The following is a 25775-nucleotide window of genomic DNA, read 5'->3' as shown; positions in this document are numbered from 1 at the left end:
GGTGTGATGAAAACACAAAATTTCAATCTTCAAATGATCTTCCCCCAAAATATGCATTTTTATCAGGTTTTCTGAGAAATTTGAGTTAATGTGCTTATTATCAATTTAGAAAACATAACTTTACTACTTCACTATATCTCAATATATTATTTCATCATGACATATTCCATATTCCATTGAAAGACAATACATTATCTTATTGAATCATCACCCAGCCTTAAGATTTTGTTTGTCAGGTTTTAAATGATCTAACAACAATTAATATTTTTAGAATTTAATGCAGGATGACCAGCGCTCCACTGCGTTACCCGACTTTAATCTTTGCTCAGGTTCTGGAAGCGTCAGAGAAACGCTGCACTAACTTACTCAGTTTGGACCAAATATTTGCAACGAGACAAAACCTTTATAGAACATTGCAGGGAAACGTTGCAGGGGTTTGAACCAGCCCGTCTCGTCTGCACTCAAACTGGCTGATGTTGTCGTCTGAGACTCAGCTTGACACGTCTCCAGCAGTTGGTTTTAGAACGTAAGGCATCTGTTTCAACAGCCAATTAACTCGTAGCAAAGTCTGCAGGTCAAGTCACTTGAAAACTGTGATCTGCTTCAAAAGGCAGTAATGGACAGAGGCGCAACGAACGTGCAAGAGACAATAGCAAACCATAGACCTTTTGAATGGAATTCTATTGCTAGGCAACAGCCTCGGTCCTTTTTAACTTCCTATCAGCTGATGTCGTTCACATTCACTGCAACAGGAATCAAACTTGGACACATTTAGAATGTTTACATTTTTGAAAAGCTCTATACAAAGAATAAGGAGAGGAAGGGCCGTAATCGAGAACAAAGCAGGACAAGGATTCAGGTTATTCTAAGTCACTCACTAATATGATCTGGGTTGTGTGATTCACTTGAGTCAAATTTACCCGATCGCCAATGAAACTAGTTTCTACAATGGGATCTACAGTTAATGCAGCTATTCACTTAAGCGAGTGCATGAGTTACATGAGTGGTGGGCTAATAACTTAAGGAAGTGGGGGTAATTTCTCTGGGTGCTGCAGGCTCTTGTGAGCTGCGACACAAACTGTCTGTCAGTCTATCAGCTGACTCACCGTCTCTCATTATTCACTGATGTACCCGACTGTGTCCTGATCCATGAGCCATGACTATGGCTCACTGTTCCCCAGTTTATGTTTAATTTTACAAATGAAGTCGTTGCTGCAGGTTATGTAACATCTGGCAGTCTATATAGAGTTCTACAGTATGTTGTGGTTGGTTATAAACATTTTTAAGATGTTTGTGTTTGATGCAATTTCTCATTTAATAGCGGGAAATTTGGGAGGACTCAACTGACTTGAGTGAATGCTCACTAAAGATCCATGATTCGGGTGGCAATTAACTGATCATTACTAGAACTGGAAGGTTTCAGAACGTTTGCAGACCTGAACATTGCAAGTTTCCACTAATCTCCTTGGGCGTGGATATCTCTTCTGTCAGTTCCAACTTTTAGAATTTAACCAGTATGATTTTTAGGTTAAGATTATAGGTTTTATTAAAGTATAAAGGTCTCTCTTTTTCTTGGAGGAGCAACACAGGGCATTTAGTCTGGCTCATTTCTCATGTAGGCGCCCTGGAAGAGGGGAAGATGTTGAAGCCTGGGCTGTCAGGGGACAGCAGTGGCTCCAAGTTCACTCCTCTGGTCGTGGTGGAGCTGGCCTCAGACACCAAGGAGGAAGCCATCACGTGGTTACTGAGCAGGATAAGAGACCAACAACAGAATGGAGGTATGGAAGTGAGAGTTCATTTGTTTCCTCAGTTTCCTCTACATTCAGCGTTATGAACCCCTGTCATTCCGTCCAGGTGCCGAGCTGCTGGTGGAGCAGCTGAGCCCTGGAGTCGAGGCTCAGGAGAAAGAAAACCCCAACATCTTCCTGGTGGGGGCTACATGGCAGAGGCTGCTCTCTGGTGCTGAGGATGTGGGCCTCTTCAAGGAGTTCAATGATGGATCTATGAGAGGCTTCACCTGCGCCAACAAACACAACTTCAAAGGCTTTCAAGGTAGAATCCAGGAGCCGGCTGCATGACAGAAGTTGTTCTTTGTAAATGTTTCTGCTGGAGAGCAGCTGTAATTAAGGAAGCCGTGATTTATCGTGTTTATCGTGATGAGGAGTTATTTATTTAGTTATCTTGAAAAAATAGCTCTATAATCTTTAAGATAGTTTCCTCCTAATACTTAGAAGGCTTATCAGACATCAGGACTGCCATGTTGTGTTTTAAACCAGCCGCCACTCGCATCTTTGTAGTGAAATCAGCTGATGCCTGTGCAGTCATACACGGTCATTTATGTTCAATGCTATGATTTCAAGGTTAGGAATATGCTCGACTTCAAGTATACTCCTTGAAAAATGCTTGATGTTCAACATAATATGTGTATTTATCTACACAATCACTTGTGTAAACTAACAATATTTTAATGGTTAATTAAACAATCTCCAGATGTGATAATGGAGGCTTTGAGTGTCTGGCATTTTTTGGTTAAGGTCCTTTGAAGGCTGTGTGAATACTCTCTATAAATAAACTCAGTAAAAATGCGTCTGTATGTAGTCAGAGATGTCCACATCTCAAGTGTATTGCATATTTCTGACTAATACATAGTCAGAAATTATTCATTACATTTTTTTCCTGCAACCCGAAATAAAGACATTTCTCTCACTATTTTTTCTTGTGAATATAGTGAGGGAAGTGTCTGTATGATGTTTGTTCAGCAGTTAACAGCCGACAGACACAGTTACAGACTAGCTGGTGAACATAGTCGAGCTTTTAGCAGCCAGAGACAGATATTTCCCTCAGGAGTTAGTATAGAGGAAAAACAGAGCTAAAAGAGTGTTGCTCTGTAACTGCTGAATGTGGAAATAAGCAACTGTCTAGTAACATGTTTGCTATATCAACTTGTGACAAAATGTCAGTGTTGTGCTCAGAACTGCCTCCTCTGCTCTGTCTCAGGGGATGGAGACTCCTTCCTCAGTATGGCTGAGTGTCAGTACATCATTAAACACGAGCTGGACACATTGCGGGCCAAAGATGAGACTCATGTCCCTGGACACACGGAGGCCAAGCTGTACCCTGGGAAATCTATCAGTGAGTATCTATCCACCAGGTATTTGTGTCTGGGTTAGACAAACGCAGACATTTCCATCCAGAAACAATTTCTTAATTGCTTTTCCAGATATGTTAGTATATCTATATGATACATAATGTTAGCTATAACCATGATAGGAGATTTCATCCTAATTGCCTTATCACGAGTCGATTAGTCCACTGACAGAAAGTTATTTTCAACTTATTCATTTATTGAGCAAAAAGGCCAAACATTCTACAATTCCAGCTTATTAACTGTGAGGATTTGCTGCTTTAAAAAAAAAGTATATTTACATATTGACTGTGTGCCAGATAAAACAAATCATTTAAAGACGTCACCTTGGACTCAGTTTTCCTGTCTAAAGGCTAAATTGTTAATTGGGAAAATGATTCTGCTGTTTATTGAGAATAAAAAGATAATGGTTAAATGCTGCTCTAAATGAATAACCTAAGTGTCTGAGACCGAACCAAATGTTGCTGACTGATTGTCAAGTGGACCAATTATTAAGAGCTGTGATAATTATTGTATACATTATACAATTGGTAACCAATAAATAAACAATAGTTTCTTCGTATGAGTGAATTGTTCAGGTTGCATGAAAAGAAGGCAGCACTACTCTGCCTCTGCATACTGAACACCGCTTGTCTCCCCACTACTGCCTCTGTACCTCACTCTCTCTGTGGCTGCAGTATGGAAACAATAAATATGCAAATGCAGTAAAATACTCCCAAAGTGAGATAAGGACGTAATGAACTTGCGGTGGAGATAGGGTGCCCCTATTCAGCGCCTTTATTTGAGAAATCGTGTTAAAGCAGAATGTAATCTTTTTCGACAAATGATGCACTCAAGAAATGGCAGATGAAATGATAGAGCTTTCATGTACTTATATTTAGCCACTGTGTTTTAGACAATAGAAATGATTGCTATAGACAGTGCACTCTATACAATAGGCTGGCTCACAGCTATTGTTTGCCTCTTCTTGTTTTAGAAAATGAAGCTGTGTGGTTATTTGGTTGGAAAAGTGAGTCCAGACAAACAAAAGTCAGGGATAAAAAATGTTTTTATGTCACTCAAAAGTAAGTGAAACATCTTCTGAATGATTCAAACTGAGAGCAAAAAAAGCTTCACCCAAGAACCTACTGTATACACATCATTTTGATAAGAATGGTATGTATGATGCGGGTTGCTGGCACTCTCGGAGTGAATGAAATGACAACACAGGAGCACATTTCAGCTGTATTTTTAAAATTTACATCTCAGTTCGCAGACTGCTGTCCAAGGGGATCCTCATCCAAGTTTTTCCTCTCCATGAAAAGGAGGAACTTAAGAGGCTGTCTTTTTCTTGGTACAAAAAGGTGAAGTTGTCCTTTCAGCCTCTTGGTAAGTAGAAGAAGTACTATTTATCTCTCATTGTCTTTCGTGTAAAAACCTTGAGATAAGCACACACACAATCCACACTACTGCAATTGATGTACAGGGGGAACTGTTCAGAGATTACTCTATATGTTCTGATGAATGTTTCTTGTCCATTCTCTCTCCCACAGATGATATCAGACACTACTATGGTGAGGGTCAGGCCCTCTACTTTGGCTTCCTGGAGTTCTTTACATTTGCCTTGGTGCCCATGGCTCTCATCGGAGTGCCTTACTATCTGTTTGACTGGGAGGGCTACGACAAATATGTTGTTTTCGCTGTTTTCAACTTGGTCTGGTGCACTGTTATCCTTGAGGTATGGACAGTGATTGTATCTACTTATAAGTCACTTGGTCACCTAATGTGGAGTAACAATCTAAAGGACTATTAAAGAAATACCCAAAACTAAGATAATGCAGCCGGATGAATGCAAAGAGTATTACACATTGTAGCTTGAATCAATAACAATCTAGTGAAAGCTGAATAATGACTGAGCCTAAACTTTCCTCCACCAGTTATGGAAGCGTTGCAGTGCCTCACTAGCCTACCACTGGGGCACACTTAGCCGGAAAAAAGCCTTTGAAGAACCTCGACCTGGTTTCCACGGCGTTCTTGGGTTCAACCCTGTGACGGGTCGCGAGGAGCCTCTCTACCCGAACACCAAGAGGCAGCTGCGGATCTACCTTGTGTCCGTGCCCTTCGTGCTACTCTGCCTCTACCTGTCTCTCTACGTCATGATGATCTACTTTCTAATGGAAGGCTGGGCGCTGTCAGTCCACGATGCGGACCCCACATTCTGGACAGGAATACTGTTGTTCATCCCCAGTATTATCTACGCTGTAGTCATAGAGATTATGAACCTCATCTACAGATATGCTGCTGAGTTCCTTACTGACTGGGGTGAGTAGTAGTGATTATTTTATGTACAGTGCCCATGCATGCATTAAAGCTAGTTTGTGTTAGGAAGACTCTTAGTAGAAACAACGCAAATTACAGTAGTGCTGAAACAAATAGTCCATTATTCAGCACAAAGTCATTCAACTTCAATTTTGATAATTAATAATCCTTATTCTGCCTTCTTTGCCTTGACTTTGGACTGGTGGTCAGACGAAACAAGAAATGTGAACTTGTGACTATTGTGATATTTGAATTATTATTATTACTGTGATTGCCATTTTTATGGTATTTTAATAATAATAATAATAATAATAATAATAAGCTTTTTTACCCCTGCCTTTAAGAAAAATGGGACTCAATCTTAGTTGCGATCAAGTCAAAATATGTATCTCTATCAACCGACCTCATTTGAAAAGCATCTATGACTCTGAGGGGCAATTGCACCGCCGATGAGCATGCACAGATTGTGCTTGATTATATATTTTCTCTCTTGGTAGTTTCGTTTGTTTGTACCTGTTAGGGGGGGGTCAAAGTCACAGGGAGAACTGCTCATCCTGAGAAAACTATCCCCAGGGTATCTGCGCTAGAGCCTGGAGACTGCATATTTCAAACAGACAGCCTGTTGGTCTGGAGACATGTACGCTTATGAGACAGGGAAATGAACAACAATATTGCGTTGCATTATAGAAAATGTAGGCTCCACCATTTCTAGAGCAGAGGTTTCTGATCCATACTAGTGACTAAAAATCAACTGCATTGATTAATCTCTATGTAATCTATTCCCCAACTTTATGGAAGTGCAATACTTGAACAAGCAGGAAATAATCCTCGTGTTTCGGATTGATTAGACACATCAACATTATTGTAACACATTCACAAACTTCAGGGAATGTTTCCATATTTTCCTGTTGCTTCTGGGTGGCTGGTAACATCAACTAAAATGAAGATTGCCCGTGGGAAATGGATGAGTGAGAGAAGAGCTGATGATTTCTGCATTTCATTTGAGTCACTGGCATTTTTTCCCATATGTGTGCTTAGAAAACCACAGGCTAGAGTCTTCTCATCAGAATCACTTGGTCCTCAAAGTATTAGTAGTGAGTATTAATCCCGTTTTTATGTCTTCTGTAACAATTTCATCCTTCAGTGATCAGAGTGCAGCTTTTCTACTCCACACTCCTCTTATCATGGCTGTCCTGACTCTTTCCCCCTCAGTTCAACTTCTTCAACTGTTTCGCCTCGCTGTTCTACATCGCCTTTGTCATGCAGGACATGGTGCTGCTCAGACAGGTAGGTCGACCTTCCTTTTATCTTTCAATGGCTCGTCCTTTTTCCTTTGCCCTAATCCCTATTTTTTCTTATTTTCCTTTCTTCCTTTTTTGTTCCCTTTTTTTTCTTAACACCATACCACCTTTCCTCTCTGTGTTGTGTCCTACCTCCTTCCCCTTTCTTTGTTTCTTTCTACCACCATTCTGCCTTCTCACTGCCTTCTTTTAATTCTTTCTTTCTCCATTTATTCCCTCTTTAATTTCCCCACTTTTCTTTATTTACTTTGCCTTTGCATTCATCCCACTCCACCCATGTATATTTTTCCTGTCATCTTCTTTCTGTCCTTCCTCCCCTCACCCCATTTGGTTTCTGTTTCTCCTCTCTGTTGTTGTCTATATCCAGAGTCTGGCCACATTGTTGATCACCAGTCAGATCTTGAATCAGTTCATGGAGGCCTTCCTGCCCTATTGGCTCCAGAGGAGACGCAACAAGAAGATGATGCGCAAAGTCCAGAAGCGAAGAACCCTGGAGGACAAAGAGCTTCCTCTGGCCGAGCAGGTCCGGCTGGAGGCGGACATGAGCACGTACTTGGTAGGTGCATGTGCTGTCTTTCTATGCACAGAGCATTTACATCATTTAGTTACGAAGTCCATTCATTTGTGTGTGAGTAGGTCAACATGTCTGCCTATGCCTCCCTCTCTAAGGGTACCTTTGATGACTACTTGGAGCTTTTCCTGCTGTTTGGTTACGTCAGTCTGTTCTCCAGCGTCTACCCTCTGGCAGCGGTCCTGGTGGTCTTGAACAACATTACAGAGGTTTACTCTGATGCCTTCAAGATGTGTAGCGTGTTCAAACGACCCTTCTCTGACCCGGCAGCGAACATAGGCGTCTGGCAGGTGAGGCACACAGACTGCTAACTTGTTTGTAAATTAATATGTCAGATTACTTTGATGGATTTATCAGATCTTGACACAAAGGGGGGCAGTTGATATTATTTAGTAAATGAAAAGCTAAACACATGCCCTGATATTGTTCGTTTTTAAAGTACAGACCAAAGAAAAAGGCTCAAATATGATTGAACCAGTAACTACCACACGTCCTATTTGTTGCCATAGTTACATTCTGTCAATTTCTATGTGAGTACACTGTCCATGAAAATATTACACTTTACCAGGGAAAAAAATATTGTTCCTGATCTGAACACTGCCAGTTGATTAATAACACAATTTCATACTTTGGAGTACTGCAGGGGGTACTTGAGATTCTTTTTAAATGTTAATTAAAAAAACAAGTCATGCATAATTCCCAAAAATAATTATACAATAATAATGAATGAAATATGTGATAGATTCTTATCATTTCAATTTAATTGTTTTTCAGTTACAAGGTTTTAGTTAAGCCTACTAAATCAGACAGTGATGTTTCAGTGCTGTATTGTATGTATTTCAAACATTTCTAAGACTGTACATTATTTTAAAAAGTTAAAGAGTCCATGACCTTTGCTGTCTCTCTGTCTGTGTCCAGCTTGCCTTTGAGGCCATGAGCGTGATAGCTGTTGTGACCAACTGTTCGCTGATAGGCATGTCTCCACAAGCCAAGGCTTACTTCCCTGAATCAGAGACACAGCTCATACTGTGGACAGTGGCTGTTGAGGTAATTCATATACACACACTCTTACACAAAAGCACAACCAGTGTAGAGAAGGGACTGACTGAATGAGACTGTCCAGAGCAAATCTTCAAGGTTTTTTATAGGAGCCCAATATCAATATATATATACATTTTATTTGATCAGTGTTTGTTGTGTAAATACTGATCCACTTCTATAATAATCCAAAGGATCTGTGTTAATCTAATACATTGATAAGTGTACATGTTAAGGGGTGCATTAGACCTGATGCAGATGGGAAGAAACTGTTCTTGTGGTGTGAGGTTTTGGTCCTGACGGTTCCGTTTATGTCTGGGGTGGGAGGGGCCGACTACGATCTTTCCTGCAGGATCCTGGAGGCATACAGAGTGATGGGGCGGTAGGGCGGAAGGGCTGCGTTCTCCCTGAAATTCGCAACAATTTCCACTGTCTTTAGGGTGATTAGCTCCAAGTTGTTTAGTCCGCACCAAACTCAACGTACCAATGAAAACAATAAATGTTAGGTACCTCAATTGTCTTCAAACGTAATTCTACCACCCTGCTCATCATTGAAATAAATAGGGGACAGATCTGACTGACCCTTGACAAGTGGTCTAATCAAGCAAAGCACCTGTAACACCATATGGATAAACAGCCTTCGATTGGAGGTACCGCGCTGCTCTGTGCCTGTAGATCTCCTCAACCACACTTCAGTATCTGAGTTGATGAAGGTTTTTGTTCACTAGATGGAGCCAGAGTCCAAACTAGATCCTCACAGGTTTCGATGATAGAGAGAGAAACAGAGAGAATAGGTGAGAGAATCTGAAGTGAGGGGGTTTATGTGCATAAGTGTGTGTATTCCTGTCAGCCTGTCATTGTTTGGGCTTTTGTGTGTATATTATTATAGCCAGCATTCCCACTCCAGATTCACCTCCCCTGAGTCCTCCTCTATCAATGTAAGCATCATTTCCCCTTTTCTGTTCTATTCAGACAGCACACACACACACACACACACACACACACACACACACACACACACACACACACACACACACACACACACACACACACACACACACACACATACATCTCATGCCTCCAGAGAAAAAGCTCAAAATAACAACGCAAACAGAGAAATAGCACGGCTATAGTGGATAGAAGAAGATGATGCGGTGAGGAAAGGTTTCTTTAGGACATTTATAGAAAAAACATTTGTATGTTTGTGTTGCTTTAACAAGCTCCTGAAGGATGATTGTTCTAACCAGCTAGTTATTGTAAAACACTCTATAAAGTCATACTGTACCTCACTGTATGGTGGCCTCTCTGCTGATGCTGAGGCAGAAACTGGGTCATATTGATTGGTTGATTGAATGTGTGGTCTGCACACACAGACAGCGCTGAATGATAAGCTCCACTGTTCACAGAACATGTTCACTCACTTAGAGTGTTTTTTTCTTCTTCAGCAACTGTCAGGATAACTTTATGTTTAATTAAACCTTCCTTTGGTGAAAGATAGATTGAGTCAGGCTACTGCAGCTTTAGAGCACTGACTTGTCCAATGAACCCCAACTGGTCACTGTTGTTTCTGCAATTCACGCTTTAAAGATGTGTGGTTGGAGTGAAACTGCAGTGACAATGTATATTAGTAATTAGGAACAACCAAGTGAATTAAGGAGATGGAGAAGGAGATGGCAGTGTACCTGTGCTCTTTAGCTAGTAACCCAATCTCAGCAATCTTTCAATTACGCTTGGACGGCTGCACACAAGGACACACAGTATGTGACAGCACCATGGTTTAAAGGTTTATACACATGCACAAGGTTGGTGTATACTTGCAAGAGTTCAATACCAAGACTAACAGCCAGGCTAGTGGCTCTGTGTGGCTGTGCTTAGTCATAGTGGTGCTTAGTTTGTACTAAACGCTAGCATCAGCATACTAAGATGCTCACAATGACAAGATTAACAACTAATTAGCACTAAAAAGCACTAATTAAGATTTTGATCTCATCAAAGTCCATCCAATTGTTGTCAGATTACACTCACAATCATAAATGTGAACCATGTGGCATGGGTGACTGATTGTGCCATCCATAGATACAGGACTGTTTTTACAGTTGTGATAGATTCTCAGTGGTCTGACTCAAAAATAACCTAGCATCAGTCGATCATAACTGTATGAATTTTCAGTTATACATAACACTACTCAGTAAAACAGAAAATAGAAAAGTGGTAAAAATAAGCAAGGACAAGTGATAGGTTTGTCCAACAAGGTAAAATAATGCTGGCGTTTGTTGTTGGGTGTCTATCCGTATAAGCAGCAATGGTGAAGACTTGATTAAAAGCTCAGCCAAGGAGATGGTAGAAAAGTGACGTGCCCTTGTGCTGAAGGGGGGGCACGCCACCTCTCATCCATTCCCGCCTCCTGAATATGACTTCTTATAGCACACGGGCCCCGGGGGTGACGCTCCCTGTTCGACTTATACTCTGCCCCCTCACCTGAATACAGAAAGGGAACAGAAAAAAAACGAGGGCAGCTCACAGCGTGTGTAAGGCTATTCCTTTTTTTCCTTTGTGTCAGCGAAACCATCCTGCCATGGATTCCTGCACACGATGACACGCTGGATCAGTTAGACCTGTCCATGCATACTTTTGAATGTGCTCCTCTAGTATATACACCCCAGGCCTGTGACAGAAGACTCAGATCAAAGTGGAGATGGGAGGAGTGAAAAAGAATGAGCAAATAAATGACGGCAGAGATCGGCAGAACAGGCGTGAAAGAGAGAGAGAAAAGAGGGAGATGTATCGAGAGAGGAAGGGAACAGCAGTGCTGGTGTGTTTATGATGAACCTGAGTCACTAGCTTATTGTACATCCAAGCACGTTCCTTCCTGTTACCATCCAGCACATTTCCTAGAATAGAGCGAGCAGGCTATTAAAGAGATGGGACAACAAGAATAATGAGAGCTGGATTGTATAATGTTTAGTGTACCAAGGGGGAGCAGCACACAGATGTTGCTCATTGACACAACATACAATATAGTACCATGAGAGGCACTTTTTGTTATCGAAAGCCATTAACAGCCCAGTGTGTGCATGCATTTTTAAGTATGTGTATTTCAAATCAAATTGATATTGTTAGGTCAATCCCTATGTTTGAAACTGTTTTCATCTTCATTCTTTAAAGAGAGAAATAAGATTCAGATGGTTGAGGGTTAAAATCAAATCAGTCAGCCCCTCTTATCTTGGGTATGGGGGCAGGCTTTCCAACAGCGGTGCTATGATACCTGAGTAATTACTATATAGGGCTTACACACATCAGTGAGCAGTAACCAGGCAACCGGCCGCCTGCTACAGAAACAGAGACTTTCTTTCAGAGTCACGGGTTTGTCTGCTCACAAACAATGACGGTTATAAAGGGGGCAAATGGGGTGCAGTGCCCCCTGTGATTTTAAACCTGACCACCGTATGTAAGTGTACCACCACTGTCATGATCATGCCTCCCTCGTTTTGGGGGCTTTGTGAGTCACATCATTTTGTGAGAAACATTTGATCATTAATGTAGCTGCGCTTGGTAATAAAGGTGCCCTTGTGTGCCTTTTGTCAATTTGTCTGTTTCTCCAAGGTTATTTTCAGCAGCCTACCACAGTAATCTCATTACACTGTTATTTAGATAATCAGATTAGCTTTTGCCCACTGGCAAAAAAAACCCATCAGACCTGGACTCACCGCTCATCTAGCATCTTTTACTGTGCATGAGCTTTTTAATGCACTTAGTAGACTTGGAACTCAGTGTACCAGGCAACTTAATCTTCCAACCATACCTTGTATAATGGGATGCCCTCACTGTATAGGTGTTACACTCAAAATCTCAACGCACAAAAATGAAACTTTTTTAGCAATTCTGAAAACTTGAAGCTCAACAAGCCTATTCTAAATTACATTTTTGCAAAACTCATGAGCACTAATCACATCAGTTAGTGCACTTTGTTCACCTGGCAAATACCTGCCTTCACAATGCCATTATAGCCTAATAATCGCATTCTGGCTTGGCATTCATTTATTTTATTTAAGTCTATTCAGTCGGCTCAATATTTTACTGTATAACAGTACAGTAATAAATATTTTCTGTTTGCTGTATTTGTGAGACGATTTCATCAATGCGTTTCCAGAAAGACCGTCAAAACATGATCTATCTGTAGTACTTCTAATTTTTCCAAAGTAGGTAAAAAAAAATGTCCACATAGAAAGTTGATCAGGAATCAATAAGGGATTGGATAAAGAATCAGATACCGGCAATGATATCAATACAATCTTATCAATATCCACCCATACGCACATTATTTTATTTCAATATGGCAAAAGTCTTAATAATGTATGTACAATAACATTAAATCCATTTTGGGACAAAAAGACCCATAACTAAAGGAAACCAGGAAACACTTTTTACACCTTTGTCTGCATTTTGATATGTAACATGGCCTCATGAAGCCAAATCATATAGGCCTATGAATAGTATTTAGATTTGTAGTGCTTTAAATTGATCACATCAGTGTTTGTTTGGTGCTCTTTAAAAAAATATTCATATGATGGCTGTCTGTATGGTTTAGGTGAAAATAATCAGTATTGAGAAGTGTGGCTTTGAGTGCAGTGTTAAGGTCAGCACAGACAGCAGCAGCAGAATGAGACATGAGAACAGCCTCAGAAACACTGACATGCACGACCTGATGTCAAGTGGACCGGGTTGAATCCACTGCAGGTCTCCTGAAACTGTGCGGACTAGAAGACATCACTGCTCCGACGGACGTTTTCTCTCCTGACCGGTGTTTGGGTTTAACGCGTGACCCGTTAACTGGCCACTTTCAGCTGAAAGAGTCCGCGGTTGCCATAGTGACGGCAGATGTTGGTTAATAACAAGAGAATGCGTTGCTTTCCTCTTGAATGCCTCTATGTTTAGTTTTTCATTACAATGTTAAACAAAACGTTACCTACCTGATCAGTCTTTATATTTTTTTTGAGGAAATGTGTCAGTGGAGTTTTGCTCATTGCTTGTTGTGACAGTAAACAGAAATAGACCTAGTTCTTGCTGAAAATATCTATCTCTAATTCATTTTCTAAATTGATCTATTTGTCTTTGAAACCGTCTTGTGTAAACACGTGTGCGTAAAATTTTATTCACCACTTAAAAAAAAAAAAAACTCTTTGGAAAATCCTAGTCATGCCGTTGTGGGAAAATAAATGAAAGTCGAGAGATTAACTCGATGCGCCACCAGATGTACTAAAACATATCTCAGAGCATCTCATTTTTATACAGTTTTTAAATAACTCTTAAAAACATAATCCTTTTTCATCATCTGCAGCTGCAGAGGCACTCAGCTGAAAGTCTCCAGTTAACAGGGTCACTCGTTAAACCGAAACACCGGCAAGTCATTCTGCTTTAAGTTTGATTTTGAAGTTATCAAGTCAGTCTGCTTTAAGTTTGATTTTGAAGTTATCAAGTAAGTCTGCTTTAAGTTTGATTTTGAAGTCATCAGGTCAGTCTGCTTTAAGTTTGATTTTAAAGTTATCAGGTCAGTCTGCTTTAAGTTTGATTTTAAACGTATCAGGTCAGTCTGCTTTAAGTTTGATTTTGAAGTCATCAGGTCAGTCTGCTTTAAGTTTGATTTTAAAGTTATCAGGTCAGTCTGCTTTAAGTTTGATTTTAAACGTATCAGGTCAGTCTGCTTTAAGTTTGATTTTGAAGTTATCAGGTCAGTCTGCTTTAAGTTTGATTTTAAACGTATCAGGTCAGTCTGCTTTAAGTTTGATTTTGAAGTCATCAGGTCAGTCTGCTTTAAGTTTGATTTTAAACTTATCAGGTCAGTCTGCTTTAAGTTTGATTTTAAACGTATCAGGTCAGTCTGCTTTAAGTTTGATTTTGAAGTCATCACTTGTCAGTGTAGACACGTCAGAATTTTGCTGCTGCCAATGCAGCCACATAAAAGTCTACTATACTGGGCTATTTTCATCATCATTATGTTTTTGTTTTTTTTATTAGATAGAACAGAGGTCTGGGGTATATGCCCAGGTCTAATAGTCAACATTGTTCTGCTGTGTCCTCCTGGCTGCCCTCTTCAAACATATCAGGGCAGGTTTTTAGGTCCTTTCACTTCCATGTTAAGCAACACTACTGTATATCCAGAAAAGAACCCAGTCAAAACTAATAATGATAAATCCATAGTTTAACACATGCCAGAGAGTTTGAATATCATATTCTGCTTATTTCATATCACACATGAATATCAGTAGTTCCTCATTGGTTTGATTGATGGTGGATTGAAATGCAAATTTTTCAATTAACAGGGAAGGGGTATGGTAACAGCATTAAGTGCTGAATACTGAATAGTGGAAAAAGGCAGTCTTGTCTTGTAGTCTTGCTGCATGCTCTCAACTAGGGGTTCAACTGACTTATTTTCATAATGGATTAATCTATCGACTATTTTCTAGATTAATTGAATAGTTGTTTGGTTTATAAAATGTCTGTAGATGATGTCCTCAAATATCTTGTTTTGTCCACAACTTAAAAATATAGTTTAATGTCATCGAGGCATAAATATATACACACGCACACACACACACGCACGCACGCATGCACACACGCACGCACGCACGCACACACACACGCACGCACACACACACACACACACACACACACACACACACACATATGCATACACACACACACATTTTAGAAGCTGAAATCAGAGAATTTGGGCAATCAAAGTAGTTGCCGTCTAATGTGGTAGTTGACAACTAATTGTGATTAATTGATTAATTAACAGCTCTACTCTCAAATACCTGTCTGCTCTCATGGTTTAAGATTGTAGTCTTCAGATTAGGACACTCACTGAGTGTGGGGATTATTATTCCCATTACCAAAATGGCTAAAATAACATTTAGTATGGTTGAAGGGATGTTTTGTCTAGAGGATGACTCATCATTGAGACATGGGGGATCATGTAGGTGAAGGAGATCAGTAGAGTCAGGTTTAGTGTAATCAGTGTAGCATTGACAATCCCTTACAAACAGAGCATTTGAAGTTGGATCACATCCATTATGTCAGGGGAAACTGGATTTATTGTCAGACCTTGAAAAGAACAACATTTCAGAAGTCACATTCTCCTTCTGGTCTTAACTGCGCAGCGTCCCCTCAGTGTCAGCTTAACCTTCTACTGCTGAACACTCAGAAATATAAATTAGCCTTGAATAGCATTAGCAATCAACTAAGAGCTGGCTGTTTATTGTGCACTTTCAATCAATCTGACAAGTCACTAAGATCAGGGCTTGTCCTGCTGTTCTGTTGTTAATTAGTGGAGCCGCTGCGCTGACTGGAATGACAAAATGTCTTAGACCAGACCTTTATCTATTACCACAACTTAAAATGGCCATTTATTCTTGAACAGCTCATCTCAGAAGCAAATTGAGGCACTATAGTTGTTCCATGAATTTCCCTCAAACCTGCCCCCCCCCCACACACACACACACGCACACACACACACACACACACACACACACACACACACACACACACACACACACACACACACACACACACACACACACACACACACACACACACACACACACACACACACACACACACACACACACACACACACATCGTGGCTAAAGGTCAATGAAGGGTTTCAAAATGTAGGTGAACATCCTTTGCGGAACTTAGTGTTAACTGCTGTATGGGTGAGCAGTGTAATGTTATCATAAGAGAGTTAGGGGTACATAATATATGAACATATTACCACCAGAAGCTGATAATCAATCGTCTTACCCAAATCACTTAGTCCTATAAGCCAGAAAGCCATTTCTGTGAAGCGATCTACTCTCAGTCAACTGTAGCGTGCATAGAGTCCATTACTATGATGAGGGAAAAGGTGCTGAATCAAAGCTGATGATGGCAGTTGGCAGTCCTCCAGATGGACCGGCACAGGTGTGTGTGCTACTGCACAGCTTTTTAAGTCTGTATTAGTGTGTGTGTAGGTGTACGTGCATGCGTGTGTACGGTGGCAGTTGAGAACTGTGTTTGCTCTGCTCTGTAAGTGAATGTGTACTGTCATCTTCATGGGAAAAGCACATCTTGTGCAGGTCATCTGTATCTGACCAGAGAAGCTGTGTCCTGAGAGGAACATGTATAAAAAGGCAAGACATCTATGAGCATGCAGTATTCTGGATTACCGCTCAAACAGAATGTTAAGCAGTCTTCACATGCACCCTCATACTGCACATGTACTTTGCTGTAAACCAGTGTAGAAACACAAGGTTGCAATGGAATATATAGGATGGTGTATTGTGACATTTAGCATCAACAGGGAATCATTTAAAGCAAGTGTCTGAAGTCTACAAGCCACAGACATCAGCACAGTCACTGATATTAACCACATATTGAATGGAGTACAGTGCCAACACAGACTGTTTTGTTCAACCAAACAGCTTTTATTTCTTCTGCTTCAAGGACATTTGTACAGAAGCCATTCGTCTCACCCTGACGTTTCCTCTTCTCTTCTTTTGTGCTCTCTGATTTTACAGCGCAGTATCCCATTAAAAAACATTCTTACTCATTTTTTTAAAGGATAAAAATGGGTATGAGTATATTTATATAACGTATTTGAATCTGTGATTTCAGCATGGGCTGCTGGCCTTCAAGTTCATCCTGACCTACCTCATCCCAGATGTCCCCAAACACATCCAGATCGATCTGGCCCGCCTTGAGTTTGAATCACTGGAGGCCCTCAAGAAAAAGGTAAAACCTGTCAGCATAGAGTCGGTTTGGACAAAGGCAAGCTTTAACATAAAGACACTCAACAACATTCACAGTACAAAAAAATAAAAAATACAGGACAATTAAACAATTGCAGACTCCCCATGTAAGTCTCAAAACCTGTGATGTCATTATCATTCTTTTTTATACCCAAATGAGCTTTATTCTATTGTAGTGTTGTTTATCCGTACACTGCCCTGGTCCCAGTGTCTTCTATAACATGGCAACACACTTTAACACTGTAGTTTTTGGATTTTAACAGAACAGCTTTGTGTTTGTTGGAACAAATTACAGTGTAATATTTTTTGGAATATACATTGCACTGTTTTGTGAAGAATATACCACTTATTCAGTTATTCTATTCATCACTCTTCCATCAATTCAGGTTAAAGTGTAATTCTGGCGCAAAATCCTCCCATGGCCTTTTTCGCCACTAACATACATCTAATAAGCCAATGATAAAGTTTTTTTGATGCATGAACTATTAAAGGAGAAATCAGGGAGAGTCGCTAACAGCCAAAGGTGGCTAACACTGATTAGCTCAGGGCATTACGGGGAAGGCATTAAAAAAGCTTTTTTAACCACTAACACTGTCAAAATAACACCAAACCTCTGCAGTAGCATGACAAGGGTCCCTATGCATAAAACGAAGCACCAACAACATGGTTGATGAACCCAGAGTTTATTAAGAGTGTTTTGAAAGAGTTACCCACTAGCCCCTGTACCAGCTCCTCTTATAGTAAAGTCATGCTACTGCAGAGGTTTGGTGTTATTTTGAGCAGTATTAGTGGTACAAAAAGCTGTTTTAATGCCCCAAGCTAATCAGTGTTAGCCATGTCCGGCTGTGCGTGAGTCTCCCGGATTAATAGTTGCTACACGAAAGAAACTGACTCGATGGCTTATTTGATGGAATTACACTTTAAAGTCAACCATCAGCAGATAAATATAACACTCATCTGTGGATGAGTAAGAACTGTGAGGTAGGAGGCTTATGATCTTAATTCAGGGTTTCCTTCAGAACATTGTTCGGCCATGAAACTCAAATCTTGACGCATCTCGTCTTGTGATCATTTCAGTTTGTAAATGATGATTGAATATATATTATTTGCTATTTGAAATAAGGCCTCATTTCTTTTCCCTCAAGGTTAAGGTTTGATTTCATAAAAGTTGTTTATGATGTTACTGTGGTCTTTATATGTATATTTTATATTTTCATGCCAGTTGAGTTGGCTCACCTTGACTTCAAAACTATAATTACCCCAGCCTCCAATCCCATGGCATTCTTTCTGGCTGAGTTGAATAGGTTAGATAAATTCATCATGTTGCTTTGTGCTGTGCCGACTGTCCACAGTGCAAATATGATTGGTCATTAGCAAAATCAGCACGCTAAATGTAATAAAATCTGGTTAAATTATGTTAAGAGTTCTACCTGAATCTTTGTCTTGGCATGTTTGATTAAATACGAGTTTGCAGAATAAGAAAGAATGGACCTTTATAGACAGAGCTTTTCTGTATATGCCAGTATTATACAGAGCATCTAATGATTGTTGTTTTAACAACCCTAACCAAGTTTTGTTTGCTGCAGACTGAGATGTTAAACACAAGGACGCTCTTTATCAGGCTGACAGACACTTTTTACTGTTGCTACGACATGTCTTTGTCTTTGAAATTCTGTTTGTTGTTAATGTACAGCTTGTTGCCAGATTCTTGAGATTTCTATAGACTGATAACAAAGGAAAACAAATAGCAATGCACCTGCGTGACTTCAAATGGCTGCCTTTGTTTTATCAACTTCAGTGAGCATAGTTTGGAAACCAGATGAATCTGCCAAGCTCATTTTTCATATCTGGCAGGTAACGTCTGGCCCCTTTCCCATTCAGACAGATTTCCAGCTGGCCAGATCCTGGGGTAGCCAATCTCAGCCGTTTATTTCCTGTTGGGCAGGTTTAAGAAGCGCCATAGTTTCCAACATAACCAGCAGTCTCCATCCAGCACTTACCAGGCTCACAAAACTCAGATTATAGTGTTAAATTACGCAGCACTGATCAAATATGAATCAAGATTCTGTTACTGTACTCCATATTTCTTAACTAAAACACATTTTAGAGTACTATTTAGCTGAAGTTTGTTACCCAGCCGGCGGTGTTTTCCTGCTTCAGAGTGAAACATCAAGCCCTGCCCTAACTTTGTTGCTCTGATTGTTTGTAGGTCTATCGAATTGCACCCAGAAGCATTTTGGTCTTCACCGTTGATAACACCAAAAATAATCATCAACAGCTCAACATTACTGTCCTGCAGTTGTATTTCATTGGTGTAAAACAAGAATGATGACACATCTCTCTATGCACCTTTAATGCAGACCTTGTGTGGGCATTCAGTTAAGTTCTGAACTTGAGAAGCTGTCGGAAAAGATGTGACCAAACATTTGTATCTTGGTATGTTTTAAGCTTTTGGTGGTTTCAAGGTATATCACGATATTTAGTTTTTTTGCAGGACTGGGACTTCTTTTAGGTTTACAATACTGCCAGGACGACATAGAATATTAAAAAAACATGCTCTTCTAAATATAGCATAGACTTAAACACTCTTCTCAAAGAGAGTTAGTTGTAGGTTATAAATAGCAGTGTTAAAAGTTATAAGTATTAGTGAAAAGGGTGCTGAGTTACTAGGGGTCCCCTCTCAATACACTCACAGCTTGCCCCGGCCGTAGAGCTCCTTGCATCAAACAATATTATATATTTTGCTGCCAATTGAAGAGTTACAGTGTTTGTTTCTGCTACTGTATGGGCTGGTATGGGAGTATATGAAAAAATTCTATCATGCAGGAAATAAAAACTGGTCCACCAGTTTATCCGGTATATCTCCCGGCGCTGGTCTGCATTGTATTAAAAGCTCAGCAGCGTAGTCCATTGTGAGCGACTAGAGAGTATGTGGCCCAGGGTTTCCATGTGTGACATATAAAGCCAAATTGTAGTACACTCCATTAACCACCGCATAAGTGGTTTATTTAGTGTAGATATAAATATCACAGATGTTAATGCTTATAGAATATTTGTCCAGCCCTAGTGTGTGTATATTCATCATACAGTGATTTACTCAAACAGGCATTAGGACACGCACACGCACACACACACACACACACACACATACACACACTCTCTTGGTGCCTCTGTTGAGGCTCTTATAACTCCCTTGCCACTCTACCAGCCTCCCCACACAAGGAAGACAGTGCAGATGTGATGTATATGTCCATTACAACATGCTCATCCATATCTTCCCATTTGGCATTAAGAATGGGCTCTTGATGCCTTTCCCAGAGCACTTTGCTGAAGACAAATGCTTTGCCCTATGTTAATAGTATTGATATGGCTCCACAGTAAAGCATTAGCTTGCTCGGCACCGTAGCCATTTGTTTGACGTGGACTGACGGGGCTGAGTGCTTTTCTGATGAGTTTCATCATTTCTCTCTCGTGATTTTTTTTTTTTCTGCTGCTATACAGTACATAATCATTTTTACAGGTTTGACTCCCAAACCCTAATTTACATAATCCGGTTCTTCAAATGCAGATTACAACACAGAAATTAGGTGCTTTCTGCAATCCTTACCACTGAAGGTCATGCTTTAACATTGTTAACATTATTCTGAAGGTTAAAACTGCAGCAATTGAGTTCATTTCCAGTCCTGCACAGGCTGCAGTCATGGTGAAATGCTTGCCACGGCCTGGTGTATTCTTTTGTTTTCTTTGTTTGGGTTGATCAGTGTTGTTCTGTGGTCTCTTGGTTCTGCAGAGACAGCTCCACGGAGGGTGAGTAGCTCTGCCTATGTGAGTTTTGACGATACAGGTTTGTAGACTGGAGTGACATTATTAAAAGCTTTTGTGTTTTTAATGCTGAGCACTTGGATTAAATTAGTAATTTCTTTTGTTTACCGCTCATCTAATATCCTAACTCCAGTGGTTTGTTTGTGAATCTGTGATTTAATGAGTTTGTATATTTGGCAGCAGCATTGTTTTCACATAACATGACAGCATTTAAAACCAGTTAACTAAACAGCCAGCATGGCATAATTCTTCACCTCATCACATCTACCCAGTTTGCACTGGTCGACAGTCTGTTTGGCCTCAGAATCACAAGCCAACAAAATGAAGGTACAGAGCCTATAGAAAGTTATTATACCCTTTTGAAATAATCACTTTTTTGTTTTACAGCCTGAAATAATAATACATGAAATATATACTTTTCCAGCGTGATTTACACATTTTTCCTTACAATATTGAAGTGAAATATTTTTAATAAAAATTAAAAAAAAACATAAAATCAGGGTTGGAAAAGAGTCCCCAGATTTAATACTTTGTGGAGTCACCTTTTGCTTTAATTACTGCCATCAGTCTTTTGGATTTGTCTCCACCAGCTTTGTGCACCTAGTCTGGGAAATATTTCCCCATTCTTCCTGCAGAACTGTTCGAGTTCAGTCAGATTCTGTGGTGAGCGGTGATGGACGGCACTCTTCAAGTCCATCCACAGATGTTCTGTAGGATTCAGGTCAGGGCTCTGACTAGGTCACTCTAGGACCTTCACCTTCCTGTCCTTTACCCACTGTGTTGTTTTTATGGAGGTGTGTTTTGGGTCGTTGTCATGCTGAAAGGTGAAGAGGGCCGCAGGTTTTCTCTCAATAAATTTGGGAGCTTGGCAGCTCCCATTTTCCCTTCAATCCTGACCAACTGCCCAGTTCCTGCTGAAGAGAAACAAGCCCACAACATAATGCTGCCACCACCATGCTGCACTGTAGGGATGGTGTGTTTTGGGTGGTGTGCTGGGTTTGGTTTCTGCCAAACATAAAGCCTGGAGTTCAGCCCAAAAAGTTACATTTTGATCTCATCTGACCATATCACCTTTTGCCACATGGTATCAGAATCTTTAATATGTTTTTTGGCATACTGTAAACAATATTCGGACATTTTTTCAGAAGAGGCTTCTTTCTTGCCATCCTGCCATACATAAACATACAACTTGTGAAATTGTTGTCACATGCACAGACCGACCTCTGCTATTAAGACTTGTAACTCCTTCAAGGTCACCATGGGCCTCTTGGTAGCTTCCCTGATCAATCTTTTCCTGGCTCGGTCATCCAGTTTGGAGGAGCTGTCCGATTTAGGCCAGGTCTGGGTGGTGCCGTATGCCTTCCACTTGGTGTGTAAGGGTTATTCTAAAGGGACTCATCAATTTTCCAACCCTGCTATTCTGGTTTTACATTTTTTATTAATTTACAGAAATTTTGAAAAAAAAGAAAGATTCACTTGAATTTTGTTAGGCAAAATGTGTAAATCACGCTGAAAAATTATATTTTTTTATGTATTTATCATTTCAGGCTAAAAAACAATAAAGCGACCATTTATTTAAAAGGGTATCATGACTTTCTATAGGCTCTGTAGTTAGACTGCTACTTGAAGCAAATCTTTACAATATACGTATTGACTGAAGTAGACAGTTGGACAACAGTTAGACTGCTTGGTTAGAAGAAACTGAATTAACACAATTTGTTGCAGAAACATTTGACAGTTTTGTATTTTGGCTGTTTTTGATTGTGGCGTTCAAACCACTTTAGCCAGAGCAGCTGCACACAAAATGCAGTAGGAGCGAGGAACTGAGCTCACAGATCTTTAACATTCATCAAAGTGCCTCATGCATGAAGCTGATGAACATGTTTGGAATTGTCTCTTAGTGACGAACGGCACTCACGAGTGGTCCAGACCAGTAGCTCCAGTCTTGTACAGATTCCTCTCCAAACAGATATCTGCACATGTTGCAATGTTACCAACAGCTCCCTCTGCAGCCGATGATATTATTCCGTCTAGTATTTGTCACGTTCCCTTGACCACCTCTTGTGTTTGTCATGGACCACTTTGCTTTAGTATAGAGCCTGACTAATATGGGATTTTTGGGACCAATATCAATTTTTAGGAAAATTTCACAGATTACCAATATGGCGGACCAGTATAGTGAATTTTTTCTATGTTGATTTTGCACCAATATCGCACTGGTATCACTCTGCAAAGAAGGCTACTTTCCTAACTTTAATAGATAAAATTTAACATTGTTATACATCGTAGAAATGAACTCTAATAAATAAAAATGAAATAAACAACACCATGTTCAGTATCGGTCGATTGCTGACCATTTAAATAAAGAATTATTTAAGAACGTTATTTAGCGTCTAACGTCATGTTCAGACATTCCCGCTATATCTCCCTTTCACGGTTTACGCTGCTCTCAGGACACATCGCTGACAGCTGGATTAATATTTTCTATTAATACCCCCTAACACCACCACTGCCACATCTGTTGTGTTTGTGTCTGCTGATTTCTGACAGCTGGACTTGAATCTCTGCAGTGTGACATTCCTCGATCAGGACTAATGTGCACATAAAGGGAAATGAAAGCATTTATGAGAGTTTATAAGAACTACAATGACTGAAGTGCAGAAAGGTGACATACAAAGAGATGGTGAATGTAGTTCAGAGTAAGGAGAGCTGTTTCACATGCATGAGGTATGGGTGAACCTGAAACTACAAGAGTGTTTTAGGATGTACAGAAATGATACTGCGAGTTATTATGTTTCAATTACATTTGAAAATTATACAGTTTGATGTGATTAAAGCTGCCCCCCATGCCCTTCTTTAGAATATTAATGCAACTACTCACTGGCTCTGCCCACCACCATGCACACAGTCACAGGAGAGCAGTGATAAAGTGATGAGGGAAACATTCCCGCAGGAGACACTTGATCAGACTGACAAGTGACTTTCTTGGCTGCTCTCCTCCAGCTACAAGTCACCTTCCTCTTTGCCGCCATCTGAGCCAATCAGTCACAGCAGAATGAAACCTTAACCCTGGCTTCATTATATAGCGAAACAGGAAATACAGCTGAGATTTTTCCATTCGATGGCATCCCAGTGCATACATATGAAATGATGCCCGTGGTTCTTATTGAAAACAGAACACATTGCACACATGCATTATTAGCCTCCTATAGGAGGGAGAGTTTATTTTATGACGGACGGAACACAGTTGTTGCTCATGTGATCTCGAGTGACTTTTGCGAGCAGGGAAGGGTGTGCAAAGTGACAGTGAAGTTGGTGTGAGTTCTCAGAGGGCTCAGTATTTTACCTAGTATAGTTAGGGTTTTTTTTTGGAAACCGCTCTATGCTGCTATGCTGTCGTCAAATCCACCAGAGTCCACTGACAAATACACTTTACACCTCCGAACACCGGACTTGCTCATTTACCGCTGCCTCGGTCGGTTGGTTTGTTTGTGTTATTGTGCGATTTTGTCAGTGGAGTGGGGCCGCTTTGACGAGCGCAATGATAATTGCTTCCTTTCAATGGCCTTCCTTCAACCAAATATGAATGAGGCCCTGGACATATTTGTTTGCCCAAAAAGTGTTCTACATTATTTTATAAAGTATTGGTTGTTCTGGTTGATCCAGATGCTGTAGTAAAAGGGGGTCAGTGTTTGTTTATTATAGTCATCCTTGACCAATCACAATCAACAACACTACCCCTGGAAGAACCTGCACCATACGTGCATTGAGTATGGCGTCCGGAGCAGGACATTGTCCTAACAGGGCAACCTTGAGTCAATGTGGCGAAACAATTAGTGGATTAATTGATCAGTTGATGGATAGGAAAATACATGTAAGTGGCAACTATTTTGATTAATGTTACTGCTACAGGTATTTTGAGAATTTGCTGTTGCCAGGCCCGTGGTGCAGCCGTGTTTAAAGTCTCCCTCCAGACATGTTTTAAAGTATGTACATATTCTAATACTCAAAAAGGGGCTGAAAGCATGTCTACTTTTTCTCCCTCATTGAGAAATTCCACTTTAATAGAGGAATGTCCTCTCTCGTGGCAAACTATGCACAGATATAAGTCAGTATAGTCAAAGTCAGACATTTTAGGAGACATAAGAACAACACACCTGTGAAGTCTTGACTGTATTTTGCATGGTTGTGATGCTATCTCTGTGACACAATCTATCTGCAGACAGACATATAAACACCAAGCAAAATGCTCAAACCGCCTCTTTGTTAGTTCCTGTACAGTAGATGTCTCCAGAACCACATTTTTCATCCTGACACACACACACACACACACACACACACGCACACACACACACACACACACACACACACACACACACACACACACACACACACACACACACACACACACACACACACACACACACACACACACACACACACACACACACACAGACACACACAGACTCACAAGGTAAAAACAACACCAGCGTCGCTGTCACAGCTTTGTTAAGATCCCCTATCAGACAATCATGCAGGCATCTCACTAAAACCCTTCATGCTAAAAACTTCATACCTACAGCACCGGCTTGGTCACTACACTTAAACTCACACACATACACACACACACACACACACACACACACACACACACACACACACATTACATACATACATATCGGAAACATGTTGAGCAGGAAGTGGCTCCCACACAAAGAGAGGGTTGAATGTTTTTACGATCAGATGGAGATGTCCTAGAAACTAGAACTGCTGATTGTGTCCATTAACGATTGGTAGTTTAAAATAGAAAA

The 25775-nt window shown here is 40.4% G+C and overlaps 1 protein-coding gene across 4 annotated transcripts in view; it reads left to right on the top strand.

Moving 5' to 3' along the window:
- The window catches only part of ano10a (anoctamin 10a), a 35062-nt gene that overhangs the window by 4973 nt on the left and 4314 nt on the right, over positions 1-25775 (top strand). For 3 of the 4 annotated variants that reach the window (XR_014593314.1, XM_083919078.1, XM_083919077.1), the window contains 13 exons: positions 1620-1778; positions 1855-2052; positions 2998-3132; positions 4394-4513; positions 4678-4862; positions 5062-5446; positions 6482-6537; positions 6656-6730; positions 7112-7300; positions 7414-7605; positions 8234-8362; positions 17009-17125; positions 20933-20949. Coding sequence is in view for 3 of the 4 variants with exons in the window: in XM_083919078.1 (XP_083775204.1) it covers positions 1640-1778; positions 1855-2052; positions 2998-3132; positions 4394-4513; positions 4678-4862; positions 5062-5446; positions 6482-6537; positions 6656-6730; positions 7112-7300; positions 7414-7605; positions 8234-8362; positions 17009-17125; positions 20933-20949 (1937 nt within the window). In the remaining variant the exon portion in view is untranslated. The remainder of the gene's footprint in view (positions 1-1619; positions 1779-1854; positions 2053-2997; positions 3133-4393; positions 4514-4677; positions 4863-5061; positions 5447-6481; positions 6538-6655; positions 6731-7111; positions 7301-7413; positions 7606-8233; positions 8363-17008; positions 17126-20932; positions 20950-25775) is intronic. The other variant, XM_083919079.1, reaches the window with a different exon arrangement.

This window comes from Echiichthys vipera (assembly GCF_963691815.1).
Source record: "Echiichthys vipera genome assembly, chromosome: 8".
In the NCBI taxonomy this organism is placed as follows: Eukaryota; Metazoa; Chordata; class Actinopteri; order Perciformes; family Trachinidae; genus Echiichthys; species Echiichthys vipera.
This window is presented reverse-complemented; position numbering and strand designations above follow the sequence as displayed.